This window comes from Heterodontus francisci, chromosome 31 (assembly GCF_036365525.1).
Source record: "Heterodontus francisci isolate sHetFra1 chromosome 31, sHetFra1.hap1, whole genome shotgun sequence".
NCBI lineage: Eukaryota > Metazoa > Chordata > Chondrichthyes > Heterodontiformes > Heterodontidae > Heterodontus > Heterodontus francisci.
The window spans coordinates 31,860,312-31,875,331 of NC_090401.1; the positions used below are offsets into that span (position 1 = coordinate 31,860,312).

The 15,020-nt window shown below is 42.8% G+C and overlaps 1 protein-coding gene across 1 annotated transcript in view; it reads left to right on the forward strand.

Annotated features, from left to right (window-relative positions):
* Positions 1–6,584, forward strand: part of utp11 (UTP11 small subunit processome component) — a 59,966-nt gene extending 53,382 nt beyond the window's left edge. Inside the window, exons 7-8 of the mRNA XM_068011235.1 lie at positions 310–420; positions 5,034–6,584. Coding sequence (XP_067867336.1) covers positions 310–420; positions 5,034–5,117 — 195 coding nt within the window. The 3' untranslated portion in view covers positions 5,118–6,584. The remainder of the gene's footprint in view (positions 1–309; positions 421–5,033) is intronic.
* Positions 6,585–15,020: the final 8,436 nt, after the last annotated feature.

The window sequence follows — 15,020 nt, forward strand, 5'->3', positions numbered from 1 at the left end:
CAGGGTCATTGTTCTAGCTGTGAGAAACAGCATGGTGGTGTTGCACAAGGCCAATGTGTTTGCTCTGGAATGCAGCATTGTAGCATTTGTTAGTATTAATTTATTCCTACATTCTCTTATGAGCAGATTAAAGTGTATTCTGTGGAGAGAAAGTGACTGCTACTTTTTTTTATAAATGCAGGGAAAACCAGCAATTAATCAATGCTGATCAAGCTTTCATCTCTTTTTTTTCCCCCTTCCCCAATTATTCACCAATACAATGATTATTCCTTTTATTCCCCCACAATGATTTGTAATTTGCCCTTTCAGAAACTTGCTCGACAGAGAAAGCACCAATACACCCTGCTGAAACAGCACATTGAGAGAGAGAAGAAGATGTTTGTAGTGGCTCAGAAAATACAGACTCGAAAAGACCTCATGGTAAGTATGTAGAGCTTATAAGTTTACAGCAATTCAGTGTATTGTAGATTTTATTGATCTGTACAGAGCATTCGGGTGAAAGTCATTTACCATAACCATTTTTGTAATTTCAAAATTAAGATAAACGGTTGTGTTCCATCTGAGGCCACTTAAACAAACGTTGTCATAAGTTGTAGTCATCCTTGAAATTTTTGGACAGGCAAGGGCCTCCTTTCCTAAACTAACGTTAACTCTCTCCTAGAATGGAAGCAGTGAAGCTATAGATGAAAGGAGAGTATTTTTTTCCATTGCTCAATGTGCTCAAATACATTTAATTTCTGGGCAGCTGAGCCCAATTATGAATTTTGTGCTTCTGTCCAAGGCAGGCTTAGTGACATTGGGGGCGGGGGGAAGGGAATGGTGGTGGTGGTGCGGAGAATTGCCGCGGAATCGTCCGCCCAGAAACCTGATGCCATGCCGCAATGTTGCGATTATATCAGAAGTGGGGAAGTACTGTGGCAGTACTGACGCCCCGATGTGACGGCATCGTAATTTAAATGCCTGAAGTGATGTTTTACATTAATTTGAATCTAATTATCTGCGATCCAGTGAATGCCCCGCAATTTTGTGGTTGGCGTGTGGCAATTGTGTGCTTTCAGTTTCGCGACCCTGAAAAGCTGGTGGCACTGAGGCAAGTGGCCTCTGTGCTGACAAAGGGAAGGTAACCTGACAACAGCATAGGGAAAGTGGGGGAATACTGTGGCCGTTGCCACAAGGCTGAGTGTCTAAGGGGTTCTGTGTACTAGGGTGCTTTGCAAGGGGGAATGTGTGAACGTGGGGGTGCTTTGCAAGGGGATTGTGTGTGAATGGGGGATGCTATGCAAGAAGGTTCTGTATGAATAGGGAGTGTGCTGCAAGGGGGTTCTTTGTGAATGGGGGGGAGCTCTGCAAGTGGGGATGTGTAAATGGGGGGGGGGGAGAATGTGTGAATGGGGGGAGCTCTGCAAGGGGGGGGGAATGTGTGAATGGGGGAGCTCAGTACTAGACAGTGCTAAGAAGGGAGTAGTTAAATATGTGATGGGAGTGGATTGAGAAAGACCATGAGGAATGCGAAGACAGGATTACAATACATGTGTGTAAATGCACAAAGTGTGAATAAAGTTGAAGTACAAGCACAACTGGCAGTATGGGACTATGGTGTAGTGACAATAACGGAAATGTGGCTTAAAAATGGTGAGGACTGGGTGCTTAAGGATATAAAATGTTCATAAAAGATAGAGAAGGGAAAAAGGGAGATGGGGTGGCAGTACTGATTAGGGAAGACATTGCAGTGTTGGAAAGGGAGGATGTCCTTGAGCGGGCAAGGACAGAATCCGTTTGGTTAGAGTTGAGGAGCAAAAAGGGTAGGATCATGTTACTAGGGATATTCTATAGGCTTCCAAATAGTGAGAGAGATATAGAGGAGCAAATCTGCAGGCAAATCAGAGATGTGCAAGAACTATAGAGTGGTGATTTTGGGGGACTTTAATTGCCCAAATATCGATTGTAGTAAAGGGTAAGGAGGGGGAGGAATTGCTGAAATGCATTCAGGAGAACTACTTTGATCAGTATGTTCTCAGCCCAAATAGAAAGGAGGTATCGCTGGATCTGCTGCTGAGAAATGAGAGAGGGCCAGGTTTCTGTAGGGGGGAGCACATGGGTAAAAGTGATCATCGTATGCTAAGGTTTAGACTAGTAATAGGAAAATAGGAGTAGCCATTCAGTCCATCGGGCCTGCTCCGCCATTCAGTACGATCATGGATGATCATCCACTTCAATGCCTTTTTCCCACACTATCCCCATATCCCTTTATGTCATTGTTATTTAGAAATCTGTCAATCTCTACTTTAAGCATACTCAATTACTGAGCTTCCACAGCCCTCTGGTGTAGAGAATTCCAAAGATTCGCAATCCTCTGAGTAAAGATATTTCTCCTCATCTCGGTCCTAAGTGGCTTCCCCCTTATTTTGAAATTGTTTCCCCTGATTCTAGACTCTCCAACCAGGGGAAACATCTTTCCTGCATCTATCCTGTCAGTCCCTTTTAAGTATTTTGTAGGTTTCAAAAAGATCATCTCTCATTCTTTGAAACTCTAGAGAATACAGGCCCAGTTTCCCAGTCTCTATTCATAGGACAGGCACGCCATTCCAGGAACAAGTCTGGTGAACCTTAGTTGCATTCCTTTTATGTCAATAATATCCTTCCTAAGGTAAGGAGACCAAAACTGCGCACACTACTCCAGGTGCAGTTTAACCAAGGTTCTATACAATTGAAGCAAGGCTTCAATACTCCTGTACTCAAATCCTCAATGCAGAAAAGCAAGGAACAGAATAAGGTAGAATGTCTGGATTGGAAGAGGGCTATTTTCAACACAATGAGAAGGGATCTAGCCAGGGTAGAATGGAACCAAAGACTGACTGACTGACATAGCTGTATCGGAACAATGGGTTATCTTTAGGGAAGAGATGCTTCAGGTACAGGCTTGGTGTAGGAAATAGACTTACAGGGCTATAGGGATCGAGTGGGGGAGTGGGACTAACTGGACAGTGCCGTGGAGGGCTGGCATGGACTCTATGGGCCTCATGACGACCTCTTGTGTTGTAAATGGCTCTATATGACTCTGCAAGGATGTAATGGCACTAGAGAGGGTACAGAGGAGATTTATGAGGATGTTGCCAGGACTGGGAAAATGTAGTGATGAGGAAAGATTGGATCGGCTGGGGTTGTTCTCCTTGGAACAGAGAAGGCTGAGGGGGAGATCTGATTGAAATGTACAAAATTTTGAGTGGCCTGGATAGAGTAGAGGTGAAGAGTCTATTCGCCTCAGCAGAGGGGTCAGTGACAAGGGGGCATAGATTTAAAGTGATTGGTAGAAAAATTAGAGGGGACATGAGGAAAAACTTTTTCACCCAGAGAGTGGTGATGGTCTGGAGCTCACTGCCTGAAAGGGTAGTTGAACCAGAGACCCTCAACTCATTCAAAAGGCGTCTGGATATGCACCTCAAGTGCTGTAAGCTGCAGGGCTGCGGACTAAATGCTGGAAGGCTGGATTAGAACATGTGGATGGTTTTGCGGCTGGCACAGACACGATGGGCCAAGTGGCCTCTTTCTGTGCCTTAAACTTTCTATGATTCTTTGAATGGGGGGAGCTCTGCAAGGGGGTTGTGTGAATGGGAGGAGCTCTGCAAGATGGGGGGAAATGTGTGAATGGGGGGAGCTCTGCCACGGGGGGGGGGGAGGGAGGATGTGTGAATGGGGGGAGCTCTGCCACGGTGGGGGTAGGGAGGATGTGTGAATGGGGGGAGCTCTGCAAGGTGGGGGGAGGATGTGTGAATGGGGGGAGCTCTGCAAGGTTGGGGGGAAATGTGTGAATGGGGGGAGCTCTGCAAGGGGGGGGGAAATGTGTGAATGGGGGGAGCTCTGCAAGGGGGGGGGAATGTGTGAATGGGGGGAGCTCTGCAAGGGGGGGGGAAATGTGTGAATGGGGGGAGCTCTGCAATGGGGGGAGCTGTGCAAGGGGGGGGGAATGTGTGAATGGGGGGAGCTGTGAATGGGGGGGAATGTGTGAATGGGGGGAGCTGTGCAAGGGGGGGGGAATGTGTGAATGGGGGGAGCTGTGCAAGGGGGGGGAAATGTGTGAATGGGGGGAGCTGTGCAAGGGGGGGGGGGAAATGTGTGAATGGGGGGAGCTGTGCAAGGGGGGGGTAAATGTGTGAATGGAGGAAGCTGTGCAAGGGGGATGTGTGAATAGGAGGAACTCTGCAAGGGGTCGGGATGTGTGAATGGGGGGAACTCTGCAAAGGGGATGTGTGAATGGGGGGAGCTCTGCCACGGAGGGGGAAAATGTGTGAATGGGGGGAGCTCTGCCACGGGGGGAGGAGGAGGAGGAGGAATGTGTGAATGGGGGGAGCTCTGCAAGGGGGCTCTGTGAATGGGGGGAGCTTTATTTTGCATCTGTCTTTATCTGAGAGTCCTTGATGTTGCTTGTCAAAGTGTTTGCTGGTATCAACTTAATGACTTAAACGGGGTGATGAAGGGCGGAAAAATGGTGCCCTGCTGTACGAAATTTATTTTAGGGTTCTAAAAAATCCATTATTGTAAGAGGTATATTTTCCCATCAGTATAGGAAACAAACCCATGCTAGAATCTGAGTCACATTTCCAAGCCGATTATATCTAGTTTTTTTTTAAAAAGGAAGTGATTGTGAGCGAATGGTATTATATGAATTTGTGCACGTATGTGAACCGATGAATTGCCTGTGTTTAGTAATGTTGACATTGTAAAGGCTGTAATTTCCTTTTGTGTGCACTGGCTGACTCATTTGTGTAAAATTTCTTTGTGTGATATTTTACTACAGCCTTTAGGCAGAGAAAAATAAGTCTGAGCTGTGTTTTTTTAAGAGGGGGTATTCCTTTTTAAAAGCCACAAATGCAGATTAGAAGTGTTTCATGAAATTGTATTCATTTAATCAAATTTTTAGCATTCCAAATTCAGATGGATTCATTTACTGGATTTACTGTGGTCCATGCTATGTGTGTGTGTGTGTGTAGGAGCTAACATCTATTGTCATTTTTACCTGAATGGTCTTTTCACAGGACAAGACCCGGAAGGTGAAAGTAAAGAAAGAAACTGTGAACTCTCCAGCCATTTACAAATTCCAATTTCAGAGAAAACGCTGACATATCTTCAACGGGCAGTTAGAATATTGCATAATGAGTTACCCTTTTCATGAAGATTTTCTGGGAAGATTGGGTTTCAAGCCTCTGTGTCTTTTTGTGACATTTAAGATTTATTGGCTGGCTGTTGTCAATGTAACATTAAATGAATGGGAAGAGAACAGTTTATTTTGGGTGACATGCTTTTTGTTGACTGCTGTTAATCGGTCATAAGAAAGTAAAGCAGTCAACACTTGCATTGAATTCAGATGTAATTTAGAAGTATGGTATAAATCTCGTCCTTTCAAATAAAGACACAATCTGATGTCAACTAACAAAAGTACATCCTTTTTTGAAAAAATGCTTTATAACTAGTGAGCTTTTTGTTGATACTGTTTGGGAGAAAAACAACTCATGAATATACTTAAGTCCCATCACAGACACAATTAAAAAAAAAAATGTGTAACTCTATAACCTAGCATGCTACAGAACCATAATAAAAGAAGGCCTTTGCTTTGTGCTGACTTAGCTAATTTCATCTAGGTTGGAAGTGGCTATAAGGGGCCTCAGTCTCCCATATAAAGGGGAAAGTGGGGGGGGGGGAAACAAACAGCTAGTTCTGATAGCTATCCAGTGACCCCTCTTGGAATGTTTCCAGTGATCAGGGTTGGCTGTTTGTTCCTTCTCCCATCTTGTGCTTTGATAGCCTACCAACACGCACTGGAACCAGACCCACCATTTGAACACTTTTTTTTAAGAAGAGGGGAAAAGATTTGGCAAAAGAAAACAGACTGGTTACACACATTGCTCTAAAATTCAGGTACAAAACTGAAATTTAAAACCCATAATTGTTAGCTGTTAATTCCAAATATCCTGGCAAAAGCAAATTGAATTAAATTCAGGATTTATATCAGACATATACTCCATCACACCACTTTGTGTGGTGTAAGCTGTAGCACCAGTCTGTGTGATAAGCACAGCTATTATCCCTGGCTTTCTAGCACATCAGTGTTCAATATAATATTCTTGTGTTGCTGCAGAGTGTCTGCTCTCTTTATTTAACTGTGCACCACGTCGAGTTTCTGGATGCAGTGGTGGATTTTTGCTGGCTTTCAGACAAGCCCTGTCGTCCCACCCTACATTCTAAATGGATTTGATTACCCAAGCAGTAACCCCAGTGTCCCTTACCTGAAAAACACTGATTTATTATTCATAGTCATTGTGGAGCAGCTAGAGTCTTCATTAGAGCCGAAGGAAGATCTGTTTTGTCTACCTCGTCAGCATCACTGAACCTCATCCCCAGGAGGCTTGATACAAATTAATTAACCTAATTAAAAACACTGATTGCAGAGATGATTGGTGTGGTGCTGGCGGCAGTTGCATATAAGCTGTATGGGGTGGAACTGCAGCCAACTGATGTGTGACTATGCTGAGACAATGCTGCTGAACTAAGCAAACCTCATTAAACCAGATTTGATTTTGCATAACTTGTTCATCTTTTATTTATAAATACAAAGTTTGAACTCGCCAACAACATTTTCTACCGAACAATGCTAAGTAATCTATGGTAGTTCCTATTCTGATATCCATTGCATACTTATGCTGCAAAAGTCACCACTTGTGATTCGTTCTCTAAAACATCAGTTTAATTTCTTAAATGCTCTCATTTATGGTCTTGAAGGTGATTTTAGAATTGAAGTGTTTTAAAGTCTGTAGTTAAAGACGTAACCTAAATGCCCTTTTGTCCTAACTGACTTGCAGTTGCAGTATGCTTAAAATAAGCAGGTTAATGGATTGTTAGGGAGTCATTATCTGTGAATACCAGACAGGAGTTTAGAGCTGTTATGTACACAAGTAGAACAGCCAATGAGGGACCACCCACACTTCAGTAATTCATCATTTAACAGCTCTTTTGTGTAATCATTTTGATAAATGTGATGGTTTTACCAGGATGTAGTGTGTGAATTGATTATCATTGTAAGCAGACTACACAGGTACGCGGGTGATAATGGGTTAGCTATTTCAAAAATAGATGAGTTGTACTGGAAGATGAAAATAGCAGTTCATTCGAGTCTAAACTGAGAACAAAATGTGAAAATTACAGGGATTTCTTTGTACAACTTTCACCTGAAGATATGCTGAGACATGGTTTTGCAGGCATTACACTGAATGCCAGCATGCTATTCAACTGTGGGAGCAGCAGATTCTGATCTGCCCTATCGTGCTATGCCTGGGCAACCTAGGGAATGGTAGAATGTGTCATTCTAATTTTTAGCAAAACTTCATAAAACAAGAATGATATTTTTGTACGTATGTATGTTAACCTTTATGGGCTATTCTCATTTGCTTAATACAGTTTCCTCCCAAAACTTTATTAGTGTCTTTACACATAGTAATTAGGAGAGTTGGCTAAGGGAGTAAACCCTAACAGAAAATTCGGAGCGGAACCCCATAGGCGGTCATGTGTCACCTTTGGCATGTTTCCGGCAGTTCCGGAAGCCATACCGGTGCCAACCGTCGTGCTCCGCACTCCTTTGGACCCCACCAGAAAGGCCGAGAGGGGGGGTTTTGACGCTTGGGCAACTCACAACCTCCATACATTCGCCCAGGCATGCGCCATGGAGAGGTCACTCCATAGTCGCCTCACAGCGACCGAAACAACACGGAAGGCAGCAGTTACGGGTTATAAGTCCAGCTCAATTTTAAAAGACAGAAGCGCAAGGTGAGAGCCAACTGTGTAACAGCCCCGACAACCAATTTTTTCTGCAGCACCTGTGGAAGAGTCTGTCACTCTAGTATTAGCCTTTATAGCTGCTCCACAAACCACTGACCAACTCCAGGCGCTTACCCATTGTCTCTCGAGACAAGGAGGCCAAAGAAAGATAGGATAATGGTGTATTTCGCGTTAGCCAATAAAGCACAGAGGGAGAAGTGGGGAAGCACAGTGAGTAAAAGGGACTTAGAACTCTTGGCACATAAGTCACCCACAGCTGCCTTGTAAGTGCAAACGTGTAGTGGGATGCTGTTACGTCATAAGATGCATGAAAAAGGCTGGAATTTATGTAACACTTTTAATATGCTCAGGATAGCCCAAGTTGTTTAGCATCTAATAAGCTACTTTTGAACATATGCAAAATACTACAGATGCTGCAAATCTGAAATAAAGAGAAAATGCTGGAAATGCTCAGCAGGTCTGGCAGCATCTGTGGAGAGAGAAACAGAGTTAACATTTCCGGTCTGTGACATTCCATCAGAACTCAGGTTGAAAGATCACAGACCGGAAATGTTAATTCTGTTTCTGTCTCCGCAGATGCTGCACTTTTGAAATTTAGTCAGTGTAAGCAGTAGCCTGTTCGCACACAAGGTCCCATAAACCAGGGGTCCGGTCTGCGATAAGGTCTCGAGGAGTCTGCCAGTAACTCCGGCTCCACCACGCAGACAGTTTAAAGTCGATTTAATTAAGAGACGTACATACGAGCGTATGAATTAGGAGCGGGAGTAGGCCACTCGGCCCCTTGAGCCTGCACTGTCATTCAATAAGATCGTGGCTCATCTTATTGTAACCTCAACTCCACATTTCTGCCTAACTCAATAACCTTTCATCCCTGGCTTATCAAGAATCTATAATTTTTTATCTATATTTTTAAATAGTGACCCCTGGTTCTAGATTCTTCCACAAGAGGAAACATCCTTTCCACATCCACCCTGTCAAGACCCCTCAGGATCTTGTGTTTCAATCAAGTTGCCTCTTACTCTTCTAAACCCCAGCATATGCAAGCCGAGTCTGTCCAACCTTTCCTGATAAGACAACCCGCCCATTCCAGGTATCAGTTTAGTAAACCTTCTCTGAATTGCTTTGAACGCATTTACATCCTTCCTTAAATAAGGAGACCAATACTATACACAGCACTCCAGATGTGGTCTCACCAATGCCCTGTATAACTGAAGCATAACCTCCCTATTTTTGTATTCAATTCCCTTCGCAATAAACATTGTTAACTTTCCTTATTACTTACTAAACCTGCATACTAACCTTTTGTGATTCATGCACTAGGGCACCCAGATCCCTCTGCATCTCAGAGCTCTGCAATCTCTCTCCATTTAGATAATATGCTTATTTTTCTTTCTTCCTGCCAAAATGGACAATTTCACATTTTCCCATATTATTCTCCATTTGCCAGATCTTTGCCCACTCACTTAACCTATCTATATCCCTTTGTAGCCTCCTTATGTCCTCTTCATAACTTACTTTCCTACCTGTCTTTGTGTCATCAGCAAATTTAGCAACCATACCTTCAGTCCCTTCATCCAAGACATTTGTATAATCTCAGAATTGTTACAGTGCAGAAGGAGGCCATTTGGCCCACGGCTCTCTTTCAGAGAAATTCACCCAGTTCCATTCCCCCACCTGCTCCCCGTAACAGTCTTCCTTTTCATGTAACAGTCTAATTCCCTTTTGAATGCTTCAATTGAACCTGCTTCCACCACACTCTCAGGCAACGCATTCCAGACCTTAACCACTCGTTGCGTGAAAAAGTTTTTGCCCATGTCACTTTTGCTTCTCATCACATACTTTAAATCTGTGCCCTCTCGTTCTCGATCCTTTCATGAGTGGGAACAGTGTCTATCTACTCTGTTCAGACCCTTCATGATTTTGAATACCTCTTATCAAATAACCCCTCAGCCTTCTCTTCTCCAAGGAAAACAGTGCTAACTTCTCCAATATATTGTCATAACTGAAGTTCCTCATCCCTGGAACCATTCTCGTGAATCTTTTCTGTACTCTCTCCAATCCCCTCACGTCTTTCCTAAAGTACGGTGCCCAGAACTGGAAGCAATACTCCATCTGAAGCCAAACTAGTGTCTTATACCAGTTCAACATAACTTTATTTATTTATTGATACAGCACTGAAACAGGCCCTTCGGCCCACCGAGTCTGTGCCGACCAAGAACCACCCATTTATACTAACCCTACAGTAATCCCATATTCCCTACCACCTACCTACACTAGGGGCAATTTATAATGGCCAATTTACCTATCACCTGCAAGTCTTTGGCGGTGGGAGGAAACCGGAGCACCCGGCGAAAACCCACACGGTCACAGGGAGAACTTGCAAACTCCGCACAGGCAGTACCCAGAATTGAACCCGGGTCCCTGGAGCTGTGAGGCTGCGGTGCCAGCCACTGTGCCGCCCTTGCTCTTGTACTCTATGCCCCTATTAATAAAGCCCAGTGTGCTTTATTAATCACTCTCTCAACTTGTCCTGCCACCTTCAATAACTTATGCACATACAAACCCAGGTCCCTCTGCTCTTGCACCCCCTTTAGAATTGTACCCTTTATTCTATATTGTTTCTCCATGTTCTACCAAAATGAATCACTTCACATATTGAACCTTATCTGCCACTTGTTCCCCCATTCCACCAACTTGTCTCTTGCCTTTTGAAGTTCTGCACTACCCTCCTCACAGTTCACAATGCTTCCAAGTTTCGTATCATCTGCAAATTTTGAAATTGTGCCCTGTACACCAAGATCTAGGTCATTAATATATATCAGGAAAAGCAAGGGTCCCAACACTGATCCCTGGGGAACTCCACTACAGATCTTCCTCCAACCCGAAAAACATTAATTATCCACTGCTCTTTGTTTCCTGTCACTCAGCCAATTCCGTATCTGTGTTGCTACCATCCCTTTTATTCCATGAGCTATAATCTTGCTCAGGAGTCTGTTGTATGGCACCGTATCAAAACGCTTTTTGAAAGTCCATGTACACCACATCAACAGCATTGCCTCATCAGCCCTCTCTGTTACCTCCTCAAAAGACTCCAGCAAGTTAGTTAAACATGATTTTCCCTTAAGAAATCCATGCTGACTTTCCTTAATTAACCCGCATTTGTCCATGCGAGTATTAATTTTGTCCTGAATTATTCTTTCTGCAAGTTTCACTACCACCAAAGTTAAACTGACCGGCCTGCAGTTGCTGGGATTATCTTTACACTCTTTTTTGAACAAGGATGTAATGTTTGCAATTCTCCAGTCTTCTGGCACCACCCCGAGTCTAAGGAAGACTGAAAAATTATTGCCAGTGCCTCCGTGATTTCCATCCTCCCTTCCCTCATCTCATCCAGTGCTTTATCCACTTTAAGTACAGACAGCCTATCTAATACGTCCTCTTTATCAATTTTTAACTCTTCTAGTTTCTGAATTACCTCCTCTTTCACCATTGCCTAGATTGTATCATCTTCCTTGGTAAATATAGATGCAAAGTATTCATTTAATACCTCAGCTATGCCCTCTGCTTCCATGTGTAAATCTCTTTTATTATCCCTAATCAGCCCCACTCCTCCTTTCACCACCCTTTTACTATTTATGTCTATAGAAAACTTTGGGATTTCCTTTAATGCTAGCTGCCAGTCTCTTTTCATGCTCTTTCTTTGCTTCACTTATCTGCTTTTTCACTTCCCCTCTGGGATTTCTATATTCAACCTGGTTCTCAATAGTATTTTCTACTTGGCATCTGTCATAAGCACACTTTTTCTTCTTTATCTTAATCTCTACCTCTTTTGTCATCCGGGGAGCTCTGGATTTGTTTGTGCTACCTTTCCCCTTTGAGGGAACATACCTTGGCTGTGCCTGAACTATCTCCTCTTTAAAGGTCGCCCATTGTTCAGCTACTGTTTTTCCTGCCAACTTTTGACTCCAATTTATTCGCCCCAGCTCCATTCTTGCCCAATTGAAGCTGGCTTTCCCCCAGTTAATTATTCTTACACTGGATTGTTCTTTGTCCTTTTCCATAGTCAGCCTAAACCTTATGATACAATGATCACTGTCTGCTAAATGATCTCTTACCGATACTTGATCCACTTGGCCCACCTCATTCCTCGTTGGAAATATAAATTGTAAAAAGTTGAGGCCCCAGCACTGATCCCTGTGACACACCACTCGTAACATCTTGCCAACCAGAAAATGACCCATTTATGCCTAATCTCTCTCTCCTGTTAGCTAGCCAATCTACTCGCCATGCTAATATGTTACCCTGTATACCATGAGCTTTTATTTTCCACAATAACCTTTGAATTAGTACCTTATCAAATGCCTTCTGGAAATCTAAGTACAGTACATCCACTCATTCCCCTTTATCCACAGCACATGTTACTTCTTCAAAGAACTCCAATAAATTAGTTAAACATGATTTCCCTTTCACAAAACCATGTTGACTCTGCCTGATTATCTTGAATTTTTCTAAGTGCCGTGCTATAACATCTTTAATAATAGCTTCTAACATTTTCCCTAAGACAGATGTTAAGCTAACTGGCCTGTAGTTTCCTGCTTTCTGTCTCTCTCCCTTTTTGAATAAAGGAGATACATTGACTATTTTCTAATCTAATGGAATCTTCCCCGAATTGAAGATATTTTGGAAAATTAAACCATCAACTATCTCACTAGCCTCTTCTTTTCAGACCCTAGGATGACGTCAATCAGAACCCGGGGACTTGTCGGCCCGCAGCTCCAACAATTGCTCAGCACCACTTCCCTGGTAATTGTAATTTTCTTAAGTTCCTCCCTCCCTTCCATTTCCTGATTTACAGCTATTTAGGGGATGTTATTTGTATCCTCTATAGTGAAGACTGATGCAAAATGCCTGTTCAATTCATCTGCCCCTCCTTATTTTCCATTATTAATTCCCCAGCCTCACTTTCTATAGGACCAATGCTCACTTTAACTGTTTTCTTTAAATATCTAAAGAAACTCTTACTATCTATTTTTATATCCCTAGCTAGCTTTCTCTCGTACTCTAATGTTTCCCTCCTTATCAATCTTTTAGTCATTCTTTGCTGTTTTTTATTTTCTGTTGTCATACTAGGCCCCCACCTGCCAAGAATGAGGCACATTAATGTTGTCATGAACATTGATTTTAAACTGTTACTGGAATGAAGAAAGGACTTGTTAAACAGATCAGCCATGGCTGGAAAAAAACATTTACATACTAACAGACATCGAAGGTGAGGAAGCACATTCCAGGGCCTGTAAAGGAGGATACAATCCACAGGGCCAGGACTGGTTAGACCAGCTGGTCAAATGACTACCTGGCTATTCCAGGGTTTTCTTTTGAACTGGCCACAGAGAGTTTGAAGGCAGAAAGCAGAATGCTCCTGGACTGAGAAGATCTCTCCTGGTTGGCTCGCCACAGTCTCTTGTCTGCCTGCCTCCCATCTCTTTCTCACAATCCACTGAAGACACAAGAACCCCAAAAGAGAAAAGTTTCCTACAGTAAACAAGATTAAAGAAGAATACTGGGCCCTGCCGAAAAGCAAGATTACCTACAATCAAGGGCTCTACACTGAACTCAAGGAGCTGTAACAAAAACTCGTCAGATATTACCTCAAATTTTTCCACTTTATTTTTCCTCTGTTCTTTTCTGTCTCTATTTGCATATGTGTATCGCGTATGCATGCTAGTGTGGGTGCGTATATCCAAAGGCGTCAACCAAATTCGAGTTTAAGTTTAAGAAATTTCAACTTTTCTTCTTTAAACCTAAGAAAGCCTGTTTGTGCTGGTTTCTTTGCCTTATAATTGGAAAGCGGTGAACAAGGATTCACCAAAGGGGAGCGAAAAAATACGGTGTGGTTAAAATTAAGCCCCGTTACAGTAAGATCGGGTGAAGGCTGAAAGGGGACCCTAGACACCTTTCTCACCTGGTCATAACACTGTCCAATCTTCTGACCTGCCACACATCTACGCAATTATATGCTTTTATTTTAAGTTTGATACTAGCTTTAACTTTTTTGGTTAACCACGGATAGTTGGTCCTCCCCTTGGAATTTTTTCTTTCTCATCGGAATGTATCTATTCTTTGTATTCTGAGATATCCCCTTAAATGTCTGCCACTGCATCTCTATTGACCTATCAATTAAAGCTAATTCACTTTAGCTAGCTCTGCTTTCATGCCCTCATAATTGCCCTTATTTAAGTTTAAAATGCTAGTCTTGGACCCATTCTTCTCTCCCTCAAACTGAATGTAAAGTTCAATCATATTATGGTTGCTGCTACCTCAGGGTGCCTTCACTATGAGGTCATCAATTAATCCTATCTCATTGCACAATACCAGGTCAAGTATAGCCTGCTCTCTGGTTGGCTCCAGATCACGCTGTTTGACAAAACTATCCCGGAAACATTTTATGACTTCCTCATCTAGACTACTTTTGCCCATCTGATTTTACCGGTCTATATATAGATTAAAATCTCCCATGATTATCGGCGTAGCTTTCTGACAAGCTCCCATTATTTCTTCCTTTATACTCTATCCTACCACGTGGTTACTGTTAGGGGACTGTACACCAGTCCCACGAGTGACTTCATGCCTTTATCACTTCTCATCTCTACCAAAGCCGCTTCTACATCCAGGTTTCCTGAACTTAAGTCATCCCTCTCTAACGTGCGAATACCATCATTAATTAACATAGCCAACCAACACCTTTTCCTAGCTTCCTGTCTTTCCTAAATGTGATGTACCCTTCAATATTTGGGTCCCAATCTATGTCATCCTGCAACCATGTCTCTGTAATGGCTATCAGATCATACTTATTTATTTTTATTTGCGCTATAAGTTCATCATTTCTGTTTTGAATGCTACGTGCATTCAGATACAGAACCTTTAGTTTTGTCCTTTCATTATTTTTGTAACATCTAGCCTTGACTGCTGATTTACTCTTTGTACTCTCTATCCCTTCCTGTCACAGTCTGTTTATCATTTTCCATATTAATACCTTTCCCTCTTGCCTTGTCTCTACTCTTTGATTTACCACGTCTTCCAAAATTTGATCCTTTGCTCCCACTATTTAGTTTAAAATCCTCTCTACTTACCTAGTTATGTGGCTCAGTAGAACACCAGCCCCAGCACAGTTCAGTTGTAGGCCATCCCAAAGG